General features: G+C 42.9%; 1 protein-coding gene across 1 annotated transcript in view; it reads left to right on the top strand.

Moving 5' to 3' along the window:
- The window catches only part of DNAH6 (dynein axonemal heavy chain 6), a 621,891-nt gene that overhangs the window by 516,181 nt on the left and 82,565 nt on the right, over window positions 1-23,145 (top strand). The window contains exons 66-67 of the mRNA XM_069743176.1: window positions 18,715-18,861; window positions 20,285-20,423. Of these exons, the coding sequence (XP_069599277.1) occupies window positions 18,715-18,861; window positions 20,285-20,423 (286 nt within the window). The remainder of the gene's footprint in view (window positions 1-18,714; window positions 18,862-20,284; window positions 20,424-23,145) is intronic.

Raw genomic sequence — 23,145 nt, 5'->3', positions numbered from 1 at the left:
TGTCTTCTGTACCCTCCGATGACCCGCCAACTTGGAATCATGGACAAACTTGAGGACCTGCAGCTTTACGGCCTCTGGAACGTATAAACGTTGATCCCGGACCCACATACCGTTTCTGAGAACCAAGTTCACATCAGCAGTCGGATTGGCGAGAAATGGGTCTGCGTCATAGCCTTCCTTAATGGTCTTCCATAAGTCCTTATTCTAAATGACTCCGATAAAGTTGGCATCAGACAGGACGGTCTTAGATGGGGTCCCAGGTACGGAATCCGTGGCATGGATTCGGGACAAAGCATCCGCTTTCCCATTACGTGAACCTGGGCGGTACGAAATTACAAAATTAAATTGATTCAAAAATAGACTCCAACGAGCCTGCCATGGAGAAAGACATCTTGCAGATCTAAGGAACTCCAGGTTGTGATGATCCGTGAGCACAATAACCTGTTGTGATGCCCCCTGCAGATGATGTCTCTATTCCTTAAATGCAGCGATAATGGCAAGAAGCTCCTTATCTCCCACATCATAGTTCCTTTCTGCAGCGGAGAGTCTGCGAGAAAAGAAAGCACACGGATGTAACAAGCTTTTCTCTCCCGTTCTCTGTGAGAGGATGCCCCCCAGAGCACAATCCGAAGCATCCACTTCTACGATGAAAGGAAGTGCTGGGTTTGGGTGAATTAGTAAAGGTGCAGATATAAACCGGGATTTAAGACAATCAAAAGCTTTCTGAGCCTGTGCGGACCACAAGAAAGTCTTTTCCTTCTTAGTTAGCTGTGAAAAGGGTCGCACAATTTCAGAGAAATTACGAATAAATCGTCTATAAAAGTTTGTGAATCCGATGAAATGCTGTACCTCCTTGACATTTTTAGGTGAGGGCCAATCAAGAATAGCCTGGATCTTACTTGCCTCCATGTTAAGCCCCTGTGGCGAGATGACATACCCCAGGAACTGAATCTCTGTGCGATGGAATTCACATTTCTCAGGCTTAATGTAGAGGTGATTCTCCTTTAGACACCTCAGGACAGTCTTCACATGCTCCTGATGTTCCTGCAAAGAGTCAGAAAAAATTAAGATGTAATCCAGGTAGATCACGACAAAATGGTCCAATAGATCTCTGAAAATATCATTAGCCAGATGTTGGAAGGTTGCCGGAGCATTGCAGTGACCAAAAGGCATCACCAGATATTCGAAATGCCTATAACAACATCTAAATGCAGTTTTCCACTCATCTCCAGAGCGGATCCTAATTAAATTATATGCTCCCCGAAGATCTTGGCCTGTCGCACTCTTTCCAGCAGTTCAGGAATCAACGGCAAAGGGTAACGATTCCGAATGGTCACCTTATTAAGCTCCCGATACATGGTCTAAGAGTTCCATCCTTCTTCTTAACGAAAAAGATGGGTGCTCCTGCCGGTGATGAGGAGGGGCGAATAAAACCCTTAGCCAAATTCTCATCGATGTATTCCTTTAAAGCCTTTAGCTCCGGAGCTGCAAGTGGGTAGGCATTCTTAAAAGGAATAGCGGCCCCCGGAAGCAGCTCAATGGGACAATCATACGGTCTGTGAGGAGGAAGCTGATCTGCCATCTTCTTCTCACAAATGTCTGAAAATTCACTATACACAGATGGTAAAGTAGATACCTCAGTGGCACATTTCGTATCTCGAAGACTCACTAGGCCTATTACCGGTGTCTCCTTTGATGGAAAAGTGATTTCCTTGGTCTCCCAGTTGATAATAGGATTTTGAGACTGCAGCCATGGAATCCCTAAAATTAAAGGGAAATGTGGTGAAGAGAGCAACATAAATGACAGCATTTCCTGATGATCAGGGTCTATGAAGATTTCCAGAACTACAGTCTCTTGATCTACTGGTCCAGAGACTAGAGGGGAGCCATCCACCGTTTCCATAGTTACAGGGGTGGCTCTCTGCTGGATCCCTATGCCATGTTCCTGGGCAAATGTTAAGTCCATAAAATTTCCTCCTGCCCCTGAATCCACCATAGCTGCACAGGGAATCCATTGACCTGATGACCGGATCTTAATAGGAAGGGAGCAATGAGTGTCCTTACGCTCCAGCATCTTGGGAGAGGCAGTCATAGACAGAGAGTGAAAAATGGCATTCACAGAAAAACTAGACTCAGATGTAATGGATTCAGCATCCTGATTATCAAATTCCCCAACCGTGGCCAGTATCTTGCGGGGCCGCTTGGGACAATTGATAAGAAAGTTATCTGACTGACCGCAGTAAAAGCATAGACTCTCCCGGAAACGATGCTCCTTGCGCTCGTTACTCTCACACCGCTGTAGTGCATCCACCTGCATGGGAACTGGTTCATCCTCCCAAGAGGATTTGCCTGATGGTTCTTTAGAAGGAAGGGAAGAGTTAGTGACACGATTAGAGGCTGCAAATCTCTCCTGTCTACGTATATCTATGCGTACACAATGCTGTATAAAAGCGTCCAACTCTTCCGGCGCATCTGCATGAGCTAGTTCATCCTTTAACACATTAGACAATCCCCTCTTAAAAATGGGTAATTGAGCATAACTGTCCCAAATCGTATCCACCACCAGCCGTCTAAACTCAGTAGCGTATTCAATGACAGGACGCTTACCCTGACGTAGTGATAACAAGGCGGTTTCAGCTGTAGTGCGACGATTAGGGTCATCAAACATCATAGACATTTCAGCAAGAAAATCATCTAGGTTATTCAGTCGAGGGTCACGAGTCTCCATAAGCGGATTTGCCCATGCGAGAGCTCGGGAAGTGAGCAACATGATTATACATAAAACCTTGGATCGATCAGTAAGGAAATGGGCGGCATGCACATCAAAATACAAAAGGCATTGGTTTACAAACCCACGAAACTTGTAACGGTCCCCACTAAACCTAAATGGTGGTAACTTTGGAGGAGTAATTGACAGTGGCTGTACTGGGGGTGGAGGTGCTCATGCAGTAATCTGCCCAGCCACCTGATTACCTAAGTCCTGAAGAGCCTGTCCAAAATGAGCCTCCCAGTTAGCAACCTTGTTTTGCAGTGCCTCAATATCCCCCTGTAAAGAGTGGATCATAGAGAACAGCTGATCCATCTTTGTCTCAGTTGACATTATCCCAGCAGATTCCTTTAATGGCTTGAGTATCCTGTAATGATTATATGGGTACTACGGAATCTGATAGCATGGGATAAAGCTAGTCTGAGAGCAAAGTTGCAACAAAAGATGTATTTACTCAAAAACAGAAATGTAAACAGAACTAACAGATATTTCTGCAATTGTAACGAGGTCCTCAGCTCTATATAGAGAATCACAGCAAACAGAATAGCGAACAAAACATGGTACAGATATTTCTGCAATAGCAATGAGGTCCTCAGCTCTATATAGAAAATCACAGCAAACTGAGAAGCGGGGCGCGACCGCTAATGTGAACCAGTCCAGCAAGGAAATAATGTGGAAGCAAATAAGACACTTGAACGAGGAAGTCCAATAAAGTTATAGTGCAATTGCACACAGTACTTAAATGATGAAGTCCAGCAAACTTGCTCACACGTGTGCACAGTACTTGTTAGTAGGAGTCCAATTGTTCACAGATGGTGCGTCATGTGAATGACATCCTGGAAAAGAGAGGACTAGGGGAGAAAGAGGGAGAGCGCTATCTAAGAGTAGTAGATGAGTACATCTTTCTTGGAGAGAAAAGCACAGCTTGAATCTTGCTCACCTGGTGTGGTTGTGCAAAGAGGCACAACACTGGGAAAAGTGTTGTACACAAAGGAAATCCTTCCATTGGTGTGCTGCAAGTCGCAGCAGTTCCAGAGGCGAAAGGGTAGCTGAATGGGGTGAAGCAGACCACCGAGTAGAGAGCAGCAGAAGCAGGGAGTTAGCCAGCAAACAGGCAGATGCTCAGGAGCCAGCAGCACAAAATACTCAAGCACAGGTGAAGAGAAGACCCGGACTTAAATAGTGAGGACAGACAGGAAGTTCCATGACAGGGCGAGATCCAAGACTCCATCTTGGATCAGGGCGAACAGACACATGGAAAGTCCGGAATCCTTACACAGAGCTCCTGGCGTTTAGGGCCCATGCCTGGGTGCATGCTTCCTGTCTCTTACAGAGACCGTGTGCACTTTCCTAAAGTGTCCCCATCCAGTTGCTGAGAGACAGTTACTACTTAAAGGCACCTACACCTGCTGGGAGATGCCTGAGCAACGTTTGTGCTTAGTTAGTTCTAGTATTTCCTGCTAGTCAGTTGTAAGGTCCCTGTGCTCCTGATCTGAACTGCCCTGTCCATTCCTGTTCCAGTCCACCCTGCTATTTCCATGCCCAAGTCCTCCCTGCCTGTGTCTATTCCCACTCCTGATCCGTCTGTCCTGTACCTGTGCCTCTGAACTTGCATTTCAGAATCTGCATCTGTGATCCCATATTGTAGCCATCCTGTGTTCCTGTCTTGTTTGTGCCTTACCAACCCACTAACCAGTTACTGGCTGGTCCTTCTTCCCTGTCCTGGAGTAGCACCTGGTGTGCACCTGGAGCAAAGTCTAACCTCACCATCAGGGGCTCTAGCAAAGAGTCAGGTGCGCACTGAATTACCTCCCTCTAGGCTCTCCCTGGACTTTGGCAAAGTGTCTCCATAACCACGTGCATAACAGTTTGCTCAGGCGATGGACTTCGCTAATCCCTAAACCCCATCCCTGGAGAAATTTTATCTGGAGATGAACATCCATCTAGACAGCCTGATGTCGGTTGCTTTTTCTCTCCAGTGCAAGTAGCTGCAACCTCGTCAGTGGCTACTTTGTCTGCAACTCACAAGCTAGGAGCTGGCCCTTGTCCATATGCACTGCCACTCTTTGATGGAAATCCTAAGCATTGCCATGAATTTATTGTAGCTGCCTTCTGGGAGTGTTTACCCGGACAAATTAGAGATGAACTGGTTTGTCATGAAATACCCGTTTCCCTGGCCATCTGGATTGATCTTCGATTTCAGTAATGTTCCAGTGAGGTGGTGAGAGAGAAGAATCTGATGTGTTTGATCCCTTCATTTCAGGAGCCGCTCTTTCCTCAGCCACCTGCGGCAACTGTCCTTGCAGAACTATGCAGGTCGACCGCATTAAGTTGACTGAGAAATTGTGGGAATGTTGTTGTGTCGAGGCATTGTGCTACTATTGTGGTAGCCCTGAACATGTAATCTGCACTTGTGCTATAAAGTTGGCAAAGCTCCCTAGCATAGGGTCTGTAGGAGAGACTGCTCTGGGCAGGAGAAACTCCTCTCAATGTTGATTCTGGCTGTATCTGTGTCTCATGGAGCTACCCACTTCACTGAGGCAGCCTATCTTAATTTCAGTATGGTGGGAAATTTCTTGCAGCAAGCCGTGGTTGATCGGTATTAGATTCTCATCTGACGCCTCCAAAGTCCCTTGTCAGTGTCCTATGTTGACAGAAGTGTCCTGTCCGAGGCAGTGTTTGTTGTCATTGAACAGGTGGAGCTCCAGGTAGCAGTGCTGCATACGGAGAAGATTGCCTTCTATGTATTGCCTAGTCTGTTACATCCACTTTTACTGGGCCTTTCATTGCTTCATAGTCATGAGCCTGTCATAGACTAGGGGATCCAGTAAGGTGCTTCATTGGGGACAGTCTTGCCATGAAGGCTGCATTATTCCTCCCCATCCAGTCTTGCCAGCTAACAGTTATGACAGGATGGATGCCCTTTCTAAGTTCTTCCCTTTCTCTGGTCATAGTGATGAGTCCCAATTTATTGTCAACCCTTCCAAGATGGTGACTGTGGCTCCAGTGGTCTTGACTTAGAATCTGTCAGGGAGGTTGTTTGTGCCGAAATCTGATACAAGACAAGTTCTGTTGTGTGGTCACTCTTCAACATTGGTTGTTCATGCTGGGCAGAAAAAGACTTTGCAACTTATCTTGCTTGATTATTGGTGGCCAACAATTTCAAGGGATATTGTGAAGTTCATTTCAGCCTCTTCCTCCTGTGCCCCTAACAAGACCCCAAGGCAACTTCCCTCTGAATGTATGAAAAGGTATGCCGTTAAGACACGCCTGGATCCACCAACCGTTCAGCCAGGAGATAAGCCACTCGTCTTAATTCCCTTCTTCAATGATTCGGGTACCATTCCTGCACCAGTCTACTTGGAGGATGTCTGTTATGAAAGGCAATTCAGTACTACAATGGACATAGCGGTCAGAGCACATACAGTGATCTGACAATAACCCAAAATCATAGAACGAGCACTGAGACGTGGGAACTCTGCAGGCCGCAATCCCTAATCCTCTCCAAACAACACTAGAGGCAGCCGTGGATTGCGCCTAACTCTGCCTAGGCAACTCGGCACAGCCTGAGAAACTAACTAGCCTGAAGATAGAAAATAAGCCTACCTTGCCTCAGAGAAATACCCCAAAGGAAAAGGCAGCCCCCCACATATAATGACTGTGAGTTAAGATGAAAAGACAAACGTAGAGATGAAATAGATTCAGCAAAGTGAGGCCCGACTTTCTTAACAGATCGAGGATAGAAAAGGTAACTTTGCGGTCTACACAAAGCCCTAAAGAAAACCACGCAAAGGGGGCAAAAAGACCCTCCGTACCGAACTAACGGCACGGAGGTACACCCTTTGCGTCCCAGAGCTTCCAGCAAAAAATTAGACAAGCTGGACAGAAAAAATAGCAAACAAATAGCAAAGAAGAACTTAGCTATGCAGAGCAGCAGGCCACAGGAATGATCCAGGGAAAAGCAAGTCCAACACTGGAACATTGACAGGAAGCCAGGATCAAAGCATTAGGTGGAGTTAAGTAGAGAAGCACCTAACGACCTCACCAGATCACCTGAGGGAGGAAACTCAGAAGCCGCAGTACCACTTCCCTCCACCAACAGAAGCTCACAGAGAGAATCAGCCGAAGTACCACTTGTGACCACAGGAGGGAGCTCTGCCACAGAATTCACAACAGTACCCCCCCCTTGAGGAGGGGTCACCGAACCCTCACCAGAGCCCCCAGGCCGACCAGGATGAGCCACATGAAAGGCACGAACAAGATCGGGAGCATGGACATCAGAGGCAAAAACCCAGGAATTATCTTCCTGAGCATAACCCTTCCATTTAACCAGATACTGGAGTTTCCGTCTAGAAACACGAGAATCCAAAATCTTCTCCACAATATACTCCAATTCCCCCTCCACCAAAACCGGGGCAGGAGGATCAACAGATGGAACCATAGGTGCCACGTATCTCCGCAACAATGACCTATGGAATACGTTATGTATAACAAAAAAGAATCTGGAAGGGTCAGACGAAAAGACACAGGATTAATAACCTCAGAAATCCTATACGGACCAATGAAACGAGGTTTAAACTTAGGAGAGGAAACCTTCATAGGAATATGACGAGAAGATAACCAAACCAGATCCCCAACACAAAGTCGGGGACCCACACGGCGTCTGCGATTAGCGAAACGTTGAGCCTTCTCCTGGGACAAGGTCAAATTGTCCACTACATGAGTCCAAATCTGCTGCAACCTGTCCACCACAGTATCCACACCAGGACAGTCTGAAGACTCAACCTGTCCTGAAGAGAAACGAGGATGGAACCCAGAATTGCAGAAAAATGGCGAAACCAAGGTAGCCGAGCTGGCCCGATTATTAAGGGCGAACTCAGCCAAAGGCAAAAAGGACACCCAGTCATCCTGATCGGCAGAAACAAAGCATCTCAGATATGTTTCCAAGGTCTGATTGGTTCGTTCGGTCTGGCCATTAGTCTGAGGATGGAAAGCCGAGGAAAAAGACAAGTCAATGCCCATCCTACCACAAAAGGCTCGCCAAAACCTTGAAACAAACTGGGAACCTCTGTCAGAAACGATATTCTCTGGAATGCCATGTAAACGAACCACATGCTGGAAGAACAATGGCACCAAATCAGAGGAGGAAGGCAATTTAGACAAGGGTACCAGATGTACCATCTTAGAAAAGCGATCACAGACCACCCAAATGACTGACATCTTTTGAGAAACGGGAAGATCAGAAATAAAATCCATAGAGATATGTGTCCAAGGCCTCTTCGGGACCGGCAAGGGCAAAAGCAACCCACTGGCATGAGAACAGCAGGGCTTAGCCCGAGCACAAATCCCACAGGACTGCACAAAAACACGCACATCCCGCGACAGAGACGGCCACCAAAAGGATCTAGCCACCAACTCTCTGGTACCAAAGATTCCAGGATGACCAGCCAACACCGAACAATGAACCTCAGAGATAACTTTATTGGTCCACCTATCAGGGACAAACAGTCTCTCCGCTGGACAACGATCAGGTTTATTAGCCTGAAATTTTTGCAGCACCCGCCGCAAATCAGGGGAGATGGCAGACACAATTATTCCTTCCTTGAGGATACCCGCCGGCTCAGACAAACCCGGAGAGTCGGGCACAAAACTCCTAGACAGAGCATCCGCCTTCACATTTTTAGAGCCCGGAAGGTACGAAATCACAAAGTCAAAACGGGCAAAAAACAGCGACCAACGAGCCTGTCTAGGATTCAACCGCTTAGCAGACTCAAGATAAGTCAAGTTCTTATGATCAGTCAATACCACCACGCGATGCTTAGCTCCTTCAAGCCAATGACGCCACTCCTCGAATGCCCACTTCATGGCCAGCAACTCTCGGTTGCCCACATCATAATTTCGCTCAGCAGGCGAAAACTTCCTGGAAAAAAAAGCGCATGGTTTCATCACTGAGCAATCAGAACCTCTCTGCGACAAAACAGCCCCTGCTCCAATCTCAGAAGCATCAACCTCGACCTGGAACGGAAGAGAAACATCTGGTTGACACAACACAGGGGCAGAAGAAAAACGACGCTTCAAGTCTTGAAAAGCTTCCACAGCAGCAGAAGACCAATTGACCAAATCAGCACCCTTCTTGGTCAAATCGGTCAATGGTTTGGCAATACTAGAAAAATTGCAGATGAAGCGACGATAAAAATTAGCAAAGCCCAGGAACTTTTGCAGACTTTTCAGAGATGTCGGCTGAGTCCAATCATGGATGGCTTGGACCTTAACAGGATCCATCTCGATAGTAGAAGGGGAAAAGATGAACCCCAAAAATGAAACCTTCTGCACACCAAAGAGACACTTTGATCCCTTCACAAACAATGAATTAGCACGCAGGACCTGAAAAACTGTTCTGACCTGCTTCACATGAGACTCCCAATCATCCGAGAAGATCAAAATGTCATCCAAGTACACAATCAGGAATTTATCCAGGTACTCTCGGAAGATGTCATGCATAAAGGACTGAAACACTGATGGAGCATTGGCAAGTCCGAATGGCATCACTAGATACTCAAAATGACCCTCGGGCGTATTAAATGCAGTTTTCCATTCATCTCCTCGCCTGATTCGCACCAGATTATACGCACCACGAAGATCTATCTTGGTGAACCAACTAGCCCCCTTAATCCGAGCAAACAAATCAGATAACAATGGCAAGGGGTGCTGAAATTTAACCGTGATCTTATTTAGAAGGCGGTAATCTATACAAGGTCTCAGCGAACCATCCTTCTTGGCTACAAAAAAGAACCCTGCTCCTAATGGTGACGATGACGGGCGAATATGCCCCTTCTCCAGGGATTCCTTCACATAACTGCGCATAGCGGCGTGCTCAGGCACGGATAAATTAAACAGTCGACCTTTTGGGAATTTACTACCAGGAATCAAATTGATAGCACAATCACAATCCCTATGCGGAGGTAGGGCATCGGACTTGGGCTCATCAAATACATCCCGGTAATCAGACAAGAACTCTGGAACCTCAGAAGGGGTGGATGACGAAATTGACAGAAATGGAACATCACCATGTACCCCCTGACAACCCCAGCTGGACACCGACATGGATTTCCAATCTAATACTGGATCATGGGCTTGTAGCCATGGCAACCCCAACACGACCACATCATGCAGATTATGCAACACCAGAAAGCGAATAACCTCCTGATGTGCAGGAGCCATGCACATGGTCAGCTGGGTCCAGTATTGAGGCTTATTCTTGGCCAAAGGTGTAGCATCAATTCCTCTCAATGGAATAGGACACCGCAAAGGCTCTAAGAGAAACCCACAACGCTTAGCATACTCCAAGTCCATCAAATTCAGGGCAGCGCCTGAGTCCACAAATGCCATGACAGAATACGATGAGAAAGAGCAGATCAAGGTAACGGACAGAAGAAATTTTGACTGTACCGTACCAATGGTGGCAGACCTAGCGAACCGCTAAGTGCGTTTAGGACAATCAGAGATAGCATGAGTGGAATCACCACAGTAGAAACACAGCCCATTCAGACGTCTGTGTTCTTGCCGTTTAACTCTGGTCAAAGTCCTATCGCACTGCATAGGCTCAGGTTTAAGCTCAGGTAATACCGCCAAATGGTGCACAGATTTACGCTCACGCAAGCGTCAACCGATCTGAATGGCCAAAGACATAGACTCATTCAAACCAGCAGGCATAGGAAATCCCACCATGACATCCTTAAGGGCTTCAGAGAGACCCTTTCTGAACATAGCTGCCAGCACAAATTCATTCCATTGAGTGAGCACTGACCACTTTCTAAATTTCTGACAATATACCTCTATCTCATCCTGACCCTGACAAAGAGCCAGCAAATTTTTCTCTGCCTGATCCACTGAATTAGGTTCATCGTACAGCAGTCCGAGCGCCAGGAAAAACGCATCGATTTTACTCAATGCAGGATCTCCTGGCGCAAGAGAAAATGCCCAGTCCTGAGGGTCGCCACGCAAAAAAGAAATAACAATCAAAACCTGTTGAACTGGATCACCAGAGGAGCGAGGTTTCAAGGCCAGAAATAATTTACAATTATTTTTGAAACTCAGAAACTTAGTTCTATCTCCAAAAAAACAAATCAGGAATAGGAATTCTTGGTTCCAACATAGCTTTCTGATCAATAGTGTCTTGAATCTTTTGTACTCTTGCCGAGAGCTGATCCACAAATGAAGACAGACTTCTAATGTCCATCGCTACACCTGTGTACTGAACCACCCAAATGTCTAGGGGAAAAAAAAGGCAAAACACAGTGCAAATTAAAAAAAATGGTCTCAGAACTTCTTTTTTCCCTCTATTCAGAATCATTAGTACTTTTGGCTTCCTGTACTGTTATGAAAGGCAATTCAGTACTACAATGGACATAGCGGTCAGAGCACATACAGTGATCTGACAATAACCCAAAATCATAGAACGAGCTCTGAGACGTGGGAACTCTGCAGACCGCAATCCCTAATCCTCTCCAAACAACACTGGAGGCAGCCGTGGATTGCGCCTAACTCTGCCTAGGCAACTCGGCACAGCCTGAGAAACTAACTAGCCTGAAGATAGAAAATAAGCCTACCTTGCCTCAGAGAAATACCCCAAAGGAAAAGGCAGCCCCCCACATATAATGACTGTGAGTTAAGATGAAAAGACAAACGTAGAGATGAAATAGATTCAGCAAAGTGAGGCCCGACTTTCTTAACAGATCGAGGATAGAAAAGGTAACTTTGCGGTCTACACAAAACCCTAAAGAAAACCACGCAAAGGGGGCAAAAAGACCCTCCGTACCGAACTAACGGCACGGAGGTACACCCTTTGCGTCCCAGAGCTTCCAGCAAAAAATTAGACAAGCTGGACAGAAAAAATAGCAAACAAATAGCAAAGAAGAACTTAGCTATGCAGAGCAGCAGGCCACAAGAATGATCCAGGGAAAAGCAAGTCCAACACTGGAACATTGACAGGAAGCCAGGATCAAAGCATTAGGTGGAGTTAAGTAGAGAAGCACCTAACGACCTCACCAGATCACCTGAGGGAGGAAACTCAGAAGCCGCAGTACCACTTCCCTCCACCAACAGAAGCTCACAGAGAGAATCAGCCGAAGTACCACTTGTGACCACAGGAGGGAGCTCTGCCACAGAATTCACAACAGATGTCTTCAAGGTAGAGCGCATCTTGGCAACTAAGAGGGTAAGAAGAAACACCTTTTCTAGTGGATTTTAAGGTTTTCAGTCCCATGGAGAGATCATCATGGAAAATATTCATACCCCTTTTCTGCTGGTAAAATTCCTTGTGGGCTTGAAGAAGAGGGAGTGTAAAGGCGGGAGTACTGTAGCACCAGTGTTCTTACATGCTTCTTCTCGTCCTTCCTGGCAAAGATGCCGACTTACTGCCCTGGCAGCTCATCCTTGCCTCCTGCCTCAGCTCCCGCTCCACAGGGTCTGTGCACGTCTGGCAGACCTCCTGGCAATGCGCTTAGGGCATGCACATGCGTCCATCTTGTCTTTTAAATAGAGAGTGCGAATTCTCCTACAGTGTTCCCATTCAATTGCTGAGAGACAGTTACTACATAAGGTACCTCTGAGGTACTTTAGCAATGTTTGTTCTTAGTTAGTTCTAGTGTTTTCTGCTACTCAGCTGTAAAATACCTGTGCTCCTGGTCCGATTAACCCTATTCGGTCCAGTTCTAGTCTGCCCTACTATTCCCAAAACTGAGTCTGCCCTGCCTGTGCTTAGTTCTGATCTGACTGTCCTGTCCCATTCTGTTTGTCTACCCTGTCTGAACTTGCACCTGAGAATCTGCATCTGTGATCCCGTATTGTGGCCATCCCGTGTTCCTGCCTTGTTTGTGCCGTACCAACCCTCTAACCAGTTACTGGCCATTCCTGCTTCCCCGGTCCCACTTGGGGGTTAGCTGCCATGCATGGGTTTGTCCTGTAGTAGCACCTGGCGTGCACCTAGAGCCAAGTCTAATCCCACCATCAGGGACTATAGTAAAGAGTCAGGTGCGCGCTTAGTTACACCATTCCAGGTTCTCCCCGGACCATGGCACAGCGGTTCTGCAACCATGTGCGCTACATATACCTTGAAGCTGAGCTGGGAAGAGCCGGCCGGGGACGGAGTCAGACAAATTACATCTACATCTTTAATCCCTGATTAGCTCTTCCCAGTGTTTGTGGAGATGATTGACAGCTCTCTTCCACTTCTACATAGCAAGAGACCATTCAGTCACTTGCAGTGGTCCTACAATTTATATTTTCTCTGAAACGCTGGATCATTTCAGAGATTAATATGCCTAGATGCAATCTTGTAGCCAGGCTGCGATTCATACAGTTTTGGCAGCATGAATCACCTGATTGTTATTTCCCACTCAAAACTGTCTACAGTCCCTGGTTACAATATTGTTGCTAAATCTGACAATGCATACATTTCTGAAGCAAAGTCCTATTTTTGGCCTTCTCCATATCAGGCATGTGTTGCCTGTTTATATCACAGAGCAGTCATTGATGGAGATGTGTTTGGAGTTCTAGCTTTCCACAGTGCCTAGTGCACCTCTTCTCAGCACTATCCATGTCATATCGCATACAGTACAGAACAGGTACTGCACTCTGATTTCAACCATGCATGTGTAAATCCTTGAACTCTGTTATGGGATGGTGCATGCACACACCTGAGATGACGACAGCCACCAAGAGCAGGAACATTTGTTTTGGTGTCCCATCTTTGTGCTTTGGAGGCACTGCACTGCTTGACCTGTAGAGAAGACATCAGCAGGAATTGATTGACAGCCAAGGTCTGTGCTGATTTGGAACCACAGCTTTAATAATCATACAGTATATTAGAAAGGTTTTCCTACTAACATTCGGGACACTTTGCAGGAGAATAGTTAGAAACAGGACAACACCCAAAGGACTATATTCTTTGGAGTGACACAGCACCAGCTGATCGATTCATTACTGAATTGACTGAAGTATTCCTCTGTGGTGTTTAATTCTTCCTGCTGTAAGTGTGCACATATTATCAATATAGATTGTCATATGCATTCAAGGCTTTATTTTTGATTAAAGTGAACACAAGGAAAACCTAACATGACTTTAAAAGGCACATTCAATCTGAAATCATTGCTGGATCCCGTTTAGTACTGACACTCATCTTGACAATAATACTAAAGCTTTTAAGTCGCCTTTTGTAAGAAAGCATCGTGATCTCAATTTAGTTTCAGCAGAGAAATGTTTTCGCAAGAGTGATTTTTGAAAGGTTTGCCATCGCTTATGCATCTGCATAATGCCGCCGAGTGAGGCTCGAAATGTTATCTGCAGCTCAGCTAAAGACCCTTTCAGCAGCGCAGGCAAAGTCGTAATAATCCTTTCAATCCTAAATACATCAGCTTTGGAATGTGATTACATCTTTGTCTTTACAGAATGGTATTTTCTGTCTGATTACATCTAGTTCACACAAAAATGTGCATGTAACAATTTCCTCCCTGAATAGTTGTAATTTCATGATTTGATAAAGACTTTTCAATTTGATGTTTGCCATTTATCTCACAAAATATGTGTAAAATAAAAAGAATGGGTAAGTGTAGAGTTCATTATGTCATGCAGCTGAAAATGGAACATAAATAGAAATTACGGTATTAGTTTGTACGGAATTTTACTTATGTATCTCGTACCCCAGAACCAATCCATTGCTGTCATTCTAGAAAACCTATCGAGACTAAATTCAAATCTCACAAATATCCAATTGTCCAGCACCATCAGCACTTTCTGGACATTTACCTTTAAAAATTGTAATATCCTCGTCATATACAGTTTTATATCAGTTATAAGTCATCTAAGGGAAACTACTTTATAAAGTAAGTACACCCAGTTTATCAGTAACTGCTCCATTGTTTATCCCTCTACACAAACTGGCACCTAGGGTACATGCCCTATCCTCTATAACTACACCTCTGTTTATCAATTGCCAATAAAATTCAATTGGTTGATATATACAAGATGTGAAATTTTACACATTTTTTGTTTTATGCAAAATAAAACTCTGGTTTTCAAAACTAAAGTTTTGAAAACTTGTTTTTACGATTTTTTTTCTAAAATTAAAAATTTTATTGCCATATAAAGTGCAAACATTTCATCTATCCTACATATTGAGCAGAGTCTAGAAGCGGTGGAATTTTAGTGTGGATTCTGCAGCACAAATCCATGCCAATTTACAGAATAATACACGCGTTTTCAAAACTTTGCATATGACAAATTAATTTCCATGGGTTTCAAGCACAGAGCCAAATCAGCATGCCCTCATGTGTAGCAGAAATACAGCAGCAAAAAATTATTTGACACATCTGGACTCGGAAGTCATAAGAAATTATGATCTGATGGGAGCATTGTGCAGACAGCACTTGTGACTGCAATTAGACCTGCAGTAATAGGGATAGTTAAAGTGGTTCTACTGGCATGTGATATTGACCCTTGAGATAGGTCTTTAATATCAGATTGGTGGGAGTCGGGCACCTGGCACCTCAGGTCACTAGCATCTCTGATATAAACAATGACTGGAGCAGCTACATATTGAATGGAAATACGCACAGCAGCCACATTAAGTGTTTCCATCCGGATGCCTTTGGAGCTACTAACAACTGATGGATGTGACAAGTGTCGGACCCCTACCAATTGGATATCTTAAAAGGTTTGTCCAGTACTTGGACAACCTTTTCTGAATCTCTATGTTTCCCCCCACTAAAATAATAACACCTATACTCCTCTCTGGGGCTGTTCCAGCATTGTTAGCACTGACTGTCCCGAGGTCCATGTGACATTGTATGTCATGCAATCCCTGCTGCCAATCAGCGGTGATTTCACTTTCCCCTCCTTCAGACAAATAAAGGCATCCAGAGGAAGTGAGAGCTGCCTCAGCGGTCACTTTTTCCAGATGTCTAATTAAGTCCATAGGAGAGGAGATTGAAGCCAGCATCAATTGGGAGCATGGCTGTCATGTGGGCCTTGGGAGAGCCAGCACTGGCACTTGAGGTGAATATAGGATTTCATAAGGGGTAGTCAGAGTAGTGGACAACCCTTTTAAGCATAGGTCATCCTCAATATGCACAGAATCGTTTAAGGTGGGTGCCATAACAGTTACCTTTGAGCTGCATGAACAAACTCGTCTAATATTTCTAAAAGAATCTGGTTCCTTAGCTTTACATTTAATCATTCAATCTACAGTCATGTTCCAAGGTGTATGCACCCTTGACATTGTTCCAAAAGCGGAAGTATTTCTCCCAGAAAATTATTGCAATTGGACCTGTTTTGTTATACACATGTTATTTCCTTTGTGTATATTGGAACAGCATTAAAAAAAGAGAACAAAATGGCAAATTGAACATAATTTGACACAAAACCCCAAAAATGGGCAGGACAAAATTGTTGGGACCTTTCCAAAAATATGGGATACAACTTTGTTTCAAGCATGAGATGCTCGTTCAATCTCACATGTGTCAAATAACAGGTGTGGGCAATATGAAAATTACACCTAAAACCAGAAAAAAATGGTAGAAGTTGATTCAATCTTTGCATTGTGTGTTTGTGAATGACACGCTAAGCATGGAGAACAGAAAGAGAAGTAAACTGTCTAAGGACTTGAGAACTAAAGTTGCTGAAAAATTGTTGAAAAATACAATAATCTCATAGAATCATGGAATGGTAGAGTTGGAAGGGACCTCCTGGATCATCTGGTCCAACCTCCTGCTCAAAGCAGGATTCACTAAATCATCTCAGACAGATGTCTGTCCAGCCTCTGTTTGAAGACTTCCATGGAAGGAGAACTCACCACCTCTCTCGGCAGCCTGTTCCACTCATTGATCACCCTAACTGTCAAAAAGTTTTTTCTAATATCTAATCTGTGTCTCCTCCCATTCAGTTTCTTCCCATTGCCTCTAGTATTTCCTTGTGCAAATGAGAATAAAGATGATCCTTCTACAATGTGACAGCCCTTGAGATATTTGTAGACAGCTCCTCTCAGTCTTATTTTTTGAAAGCTAAACATTTCTAGGTTACAAGTCCATCTCCAGAGATCTGAAAGTTCCTTTGTTGATGATGCATAACATAATCAAGAAGTTTACAACCCATGGCACTGTAGCCAATCTCTGGATGTGGACGGAAGAGAAAAATTGATGAAAGGTTGCAACATAGTATTGTTCAGACGGTGGATAAGCAGCCCCAATCAAGTTCCAAAGAAATTCAAGCATTGAAATTAGAATGAAATGAAATGCTATAGCAGGAGAACTAGGAAGACCCCACTGGTGACAAAAAGACATAAATAGCTAGACTGCAGTTTTTCCAAAATGTATGTGAGTAGGCCAAAATCCTTCTGGGAAATCATCTTGTTTACAGATAAGACCAAAATAGAGCTTTTTGTAAAGCACATCATTCTACCATTTACCGAAAACGGAATGAAATCTACAATGAAAGAACACCATGCCTACAGTCAAGTATGGTGAAGGTTCAAAAATATTTTGGAGTTGTTTTTCTGCATCTGGCACAGAGGCCCTTCACTGTGTGCAAGGCATCAAGAAATTTGAAGATTACCAAAGAAAAATGTAGTGCCAAGTGACAGAAAGCTGGGTTTGCGTCCTAGGTCATAGGTCTTCCAGCAGAACAATTGGTGATTTGATTGCAATTATATCCAATTTGTCTTTTTTTCAGTTTTTTTGCTGTTCCAATACACACAAAGGAACTAAATACAGTATGTGTATAACAAAGGCATGTGTAATTGCAATAATTTACTGGGAGAAATACTTCATTTCCTGGAACAATTTTGAGGATGCCAAAACTTTCAGTCATGACTGTATGTATGTGGACATAGAAAGTTAATGAAACCAGCAAAATATGATTTCATAGGGTAACACTGCTATGGATAAGGTTACACATTGTCTCTTTTTTGTGTCATTCCTTATAGATATTGATATACATAAAATATAGATTATCTGATTTCTGCACTGCCTATTAATGCTACAGCCAGCCTTACCCAAAACAAGTGTTAGGAAGTGAAGTATCAAATTCCTGCTATTTTTTGTACAGCGCTTACAATAACATGACAATCTTATTGGTATATTTTACAAATTACCCCAAATCATCTTCCTTCCTGTCTTTAAGCTTCTTAAACACTCGCCAGGCTGAACCCACTTACAGTATGTTTTCAATAAGAGAGTAAGAAAGCTGCTGCCTGAATACTGTGGCAGAGACTTGTGTCCCCGCAGAATAAATGGATAGGCCATTTGAAATTCAACTTGCTGGATCCTTTTCTTCCTGGACATCATCTGTCAAGGAAGAAATTGGAGTCCGCTATACACTTGAGATGTGTATGGGGGCATCTAGGCTTTGTTCATATTAGCGCCATGACTTCTGTTTTTAAACTGATCACAAATCTTAAAGAACCCCACTGACTAAGAGTTGGATCTGACAATTTTTTTTCGGGATTTTAGTATTTTTGGTTGCAAGAATAGTTCTACAGACTGTGCTATTCTTACAATCAAAATTCCAGAAACCGTGAAAGACTTAGAAAAACAACAACGTAACCAGAGTCAAGCACATAACTGCTTTTTAATTGTTTAGTTCGGAGAAAATGTTAGTATGCAAATAGACTTTGTTGGAAAAAAATGAAACTAATGAAAAGCAAAAGCAATTTCCACGGGTAATTTTTTTTGCTACTGATGCAATTTAGAACACACCGTTGCACTGAAATTAGAAAGTCCACCTTTGATTGACTTCAATTAGTCATTTTTTCGCCATTGCCTCGGAAACACTCTGAAATGCTGCAATATGGAATCCAGATAATTGAGTCAGACAAGAGGACAATGAGATGTTAAAATGTAATGTTCAACAAAGAGGTCATTATTACATTTTCAACAAATGACTTTTTGTTGCAGGTTACTAATGAGCCTCCGAAAGGTCTCCGTGCTAATATCCGTCGCGCATTTACAGAAATTACTCCTACGTTCTTTGAAGAACATCTACTTGGCAGGAAATGGAGGAAGGTTATTTTTGGGATTTGCTTTTTCCATGCCATCATTCAGGTGAGTCTCCAGCTTTGCTCACTACTCTAGCGGAGCAATCATCATACATTAAGGTCTTGAGATGAAGATAGTGGTATATGATAATTTTTTCCAATATGTGTAGGACTAATATTATACGGTAACACCTTGTAAATATGTGTAGACCATTGCATAACTGTGATCACATCGAGTTTATAGAAATATTTTCTTTTTATTTGCCCTTCTACAGTGGCATCTGCAGCAGCTGTATCTAAAATCTGCGGAATAATTGCTTTTATTATGCCCTTGGCTCTTTGATTGCAATGTCAAACACTCTTTAAAATGACATACACTTGTTTATATTACACATAATGTATGTATGGGAACAGCGCTGCCAATATTGATAAAGAATTAATTCATGATAGTTTTCTATATCACTTTGTTCGTTGTGGTATTGTTATTTTTCTTTTAGATCTCATTATTTAATTACAGATAAGTGCATTTCATAAAATTGTGTCCGTAATATATGGACCTCGTGTGGTTTTTCTTGTGATCTAAGTTTACTGGGGTCCTAAGCAGCTTTGAGGACAAATGCGTTTATCCATGTTGCTAAATGGAATATCATCGGGTGTGTCTTGGGTATCGTATAACTGTTAAAACTCACACATATGACAGTGTTACAAATATCAAAGACCTGACTGGTTCCATTGGCTCACCTATCACATAGGCCAATGCAAACTGTATAAGGATGATTGCCTGGGCCCCATACAGTTTGCATATTGCTGGCAGCACTACCCCATCCCCTATTTACACGGGGGGATGACCTACTATAAATAATGATATTTAGGCTCATATAAAAGATGCAATCAGATAGATAATTGGTTGATAACTGACCAGAGGAAAAGGGCCGTAAAGAGACTCTATCACCACAGAATGACTGTAGGGCCAATCATTTATCTGCACCTTCCCACCTGCTTGGTTTCCATCTAGCTCCTCCATCTTTGACTGTATGAAGCCAGAGCTGACAATCAAAGAGGGTGGAGTTATAGGAAAACAAGTAGGTGGGAAGGTGTATTTAAATGTGTGTCCACTCCACGATGCACCAAACGTCAGTCATTGAACAGCCATTCAGTGCTGACAGAGTCCCTTTAAGACATTATAAGCTATCATATAGAGGAAGCTAAAAGGCAATAAATGATTGCACATTCAAAATTAAGCCATGTTAAATGGTAACTTGGAAAAATTTAAATAAAGAATATTTAAAGGATATTTAACATACACAGAATTAGTCCTTCGTTGTATATGAGAAACTATAATTGCAATAACTGTTGTATGTCTTAGGTAAAATTAGTTACCTCTTGGAACAATACGCAAAAATAAAAATAAAATATCCATGAAACTGAACTGAAAATCCACACTGCTATACTGCTATGCTTATAAAAAGGTGTCTATAATTTAATCATAGGAGAGGAAGAAGTTTGGACCATTAGGATGGAACATCTGCTATGAATTTACTGACAGTGACAGAGAGTGTGCTTTACTCAATCTAAACCTATACTGTCAAGAAGGAAAAATACCATGGGATGCCCTGACCTACATAACAGGTAAATGTACAGTAGGTTTGACTTGCACCTTCTCAGCTTTGGCCAAATTATGCTTTCTTATACTTAATCATCATTAAATTGCATCCATCATCAAGATCAACCCTCCAAAACTGCATACATGGGCGTGCTGGTCTTTGAAACGTAAATCCATCAATACTTTGGTCGTGATTCATCAAATCGATTACTCCACATTTCTGACGTAAATCGCTTTGAAAAGTCGCCAAACTTCTGCGCAACTGTGAGTTGCACTAAAATTTTGTGTCTTTTGACATTTTTACACTGTTTTGTTCAGCTCCATCAAAATGGGCAGAGTTGGGGTGGAATGGGAGTGAAAAACCTCTGATCGTCTAATTCATGACGAGCTGTGGTTTTTCCTCTAGAAATCTTACTTTAGTCAAGGAGATTTGTGGTGAGGCTCATGCTTCTTAATGAATCACGAGCATCTGATGAGTGGTATGTGCTTCCATTGTTCATGCCAGTCTTGATGAATTGGGGCCAATATTTATTCTATCTGATGCTGCATTCCCAATACATAAACATTGTAATTCATATGCAAATTAGGCTTTAAGTGCTCTGGGTATGATAGAGCACTTAAGAAGCCATTGCCTCCAGATGATTTTTTCCCACCCAGCACCACCTTCTTCAGCTTCATTGTTAGCTGCCAGTGCTAGAGAAGGAGAGCTATCAGGCTAAAGACTCAGGTGTTGGGTTTGGAAAGTTCCTTGAGAGGCAGTGGCTTATTAAGTGCTTTGTCACACCCATAGCACTTAATTCTTCAGTTGCATATGAATGCAAATTCTGAATTCTCAGGAATGCAGTTATAGACAACAGATATAAACATGTTAATGGAGTTATATTGCAAAAAGCTGTATGCCCATATATGCTGCTTGAGAGGGTTGATCTTACTAACCAGTTCCCTTTAATGTATTTGTATCTATACTACAGTTCTCATTGCCATTCCAAGAAGCTGGTCCCCTAACTATAATTACTGCTATGTGCCTGCTGTGTCATTTCTAACATGTATGAAGACAATCAAAGAGTATCTATAGTTCTGGTGGTACAAAATATTGCCATGTTATGGTGTTCAGATATTCATTGGTGGCTTCTCTTTCTCAGAGTTCGCTAAAATGTTGGATAAAATAGCTCACCATACTGTGCTATTTTGTGTGACAAAATATGGTGTAAATACCACTGTCCCTATTATGGTCAGTGAGGTCCAATGGCCGCAGTTGGTGTCCATGTACGGGTTCCATTATTGCCATTATTTTTATTTATTTTTATGTTCGTTTAATGTAATAAAGATACAGAAATAATTGTGGAAATTTTGATCAAGGCATAACACATAGGGATTGAATAGATATATAGTGTCCCCTGTCAATTGATTTCCAACTATTTCTAAAGCTGTCCCACTGGTCATCAGATGACCCAGGATCTTTTCATCATCACAAGATTGAAGAGGTGAATACAGTTTGCTGATATTATTCCAGGTGCATACAACTAGTCATCTTCATTTGGTTACCTGTAGGCCTTCTGTATAATGGGCATAAAATAGGATATCATGGCTGTGACAATATTCATACAGTGCTGCTGCTGAAACAACATCAAGATTCAAATGGGCATTTCCCATAGTTAGAGAGTGAACATCATTTTAATTTTTCTTTAAGAAATCCATAGTATACTTGAAAACAAGCAGCTTTGTAATATATCTTATCAGAGAGATTTGTTTAATTTTCATCCTGGACTGATCTTACACTCTCAATTTACGGGTAAAATCTTTATTCAATGTAAACTAGTGTGATGGAAGATGGCAGTTGGTGCTCATAAGATTTTCGAGAGGAGGCGAAAGTAGGAGGGAGGAGCTAGAGACAGACAAAGACGTTCTGCTGCAAGTTCTTCTAAAATGTTAATTCTCCTTAGAACTTTATGAGCACCAATTGTCATCTCCTTTCTCAGTAATAGGAAAATCTGTAAGCACTGAAGACATTTTATCTGTGAATTGGGAATTATGGGGATGAATGATCAGTACAAGAGGAGAAAGAAGCAGATTTCTCTAATAAGATATGTTACAAAGTGTCAGGGAACAGCTGGGGAATCACAGAGAGCCCACCGCTCTCACCACCAATCTTGAGAGATATTAATACCACATTTCCTATCATTTTAGCTTTCTTTAGATACAAGGCTTAAATATCTTTATCCATCTGGCAGATATTAAATTGGGACTGATGTGCAGAACACACATTCATAAAAGTAAATGCGCTACATTCGACACTTCTTCACGATGCTGTCTCACATAACTATACAACCGATGCCTGTCACCCAAAAAAAAATATTCATTCATATTCATTCTCTAATCTGTCTCCAAAGAGTCTGCTTGTAGTTCTTTTGAAGACAGGAAGAGTTATCTGCGGAGGCAATAAACTTGTCGCCTCTCAGCCTCGGAATTTGTGTCTGCTCTCCATCAGATAACCCACTTCTATTACCTGTTCACAGCTGGGGGTCATAGCTCAACAGGGGTTGGAATGAAGTATTAGCTCTTTTTCTCTTCAAGTTATGATGAAGCCATGCTTCAATGCTTAAGATGAGTGACATGTCCCCTCTTAAGAGATGGTTTGAAAATTGGTCCCATTTTACCATTACATTACCATTATCGTACATCTATGATACAGTGCTTTTTATTTTCATGTCTACTATTCATTTATGAAATAAAAATTTAAATTATGTG

This window comes from Ranitomeya imitator, chromosome 1 (genome assembly GCF_032444005.1).
Source record: "Ranitomeya imitator isolate aRanImi1 chromosome 1, aRanImi1.pri, whole genome shotgun sequence".
Classification (NCBI taxonomy): domain Eukaryota; kingdom Metazoa; phylum Chordata; class Amphibia; order Anura; family Dendrobatidae; genus Ranitomeya; species Ranitomeya imitator.
Note: the sequence above shows the minus strand (reverse complement) of the source record. Positions and strands in the feature narration are given on the sequence as shown.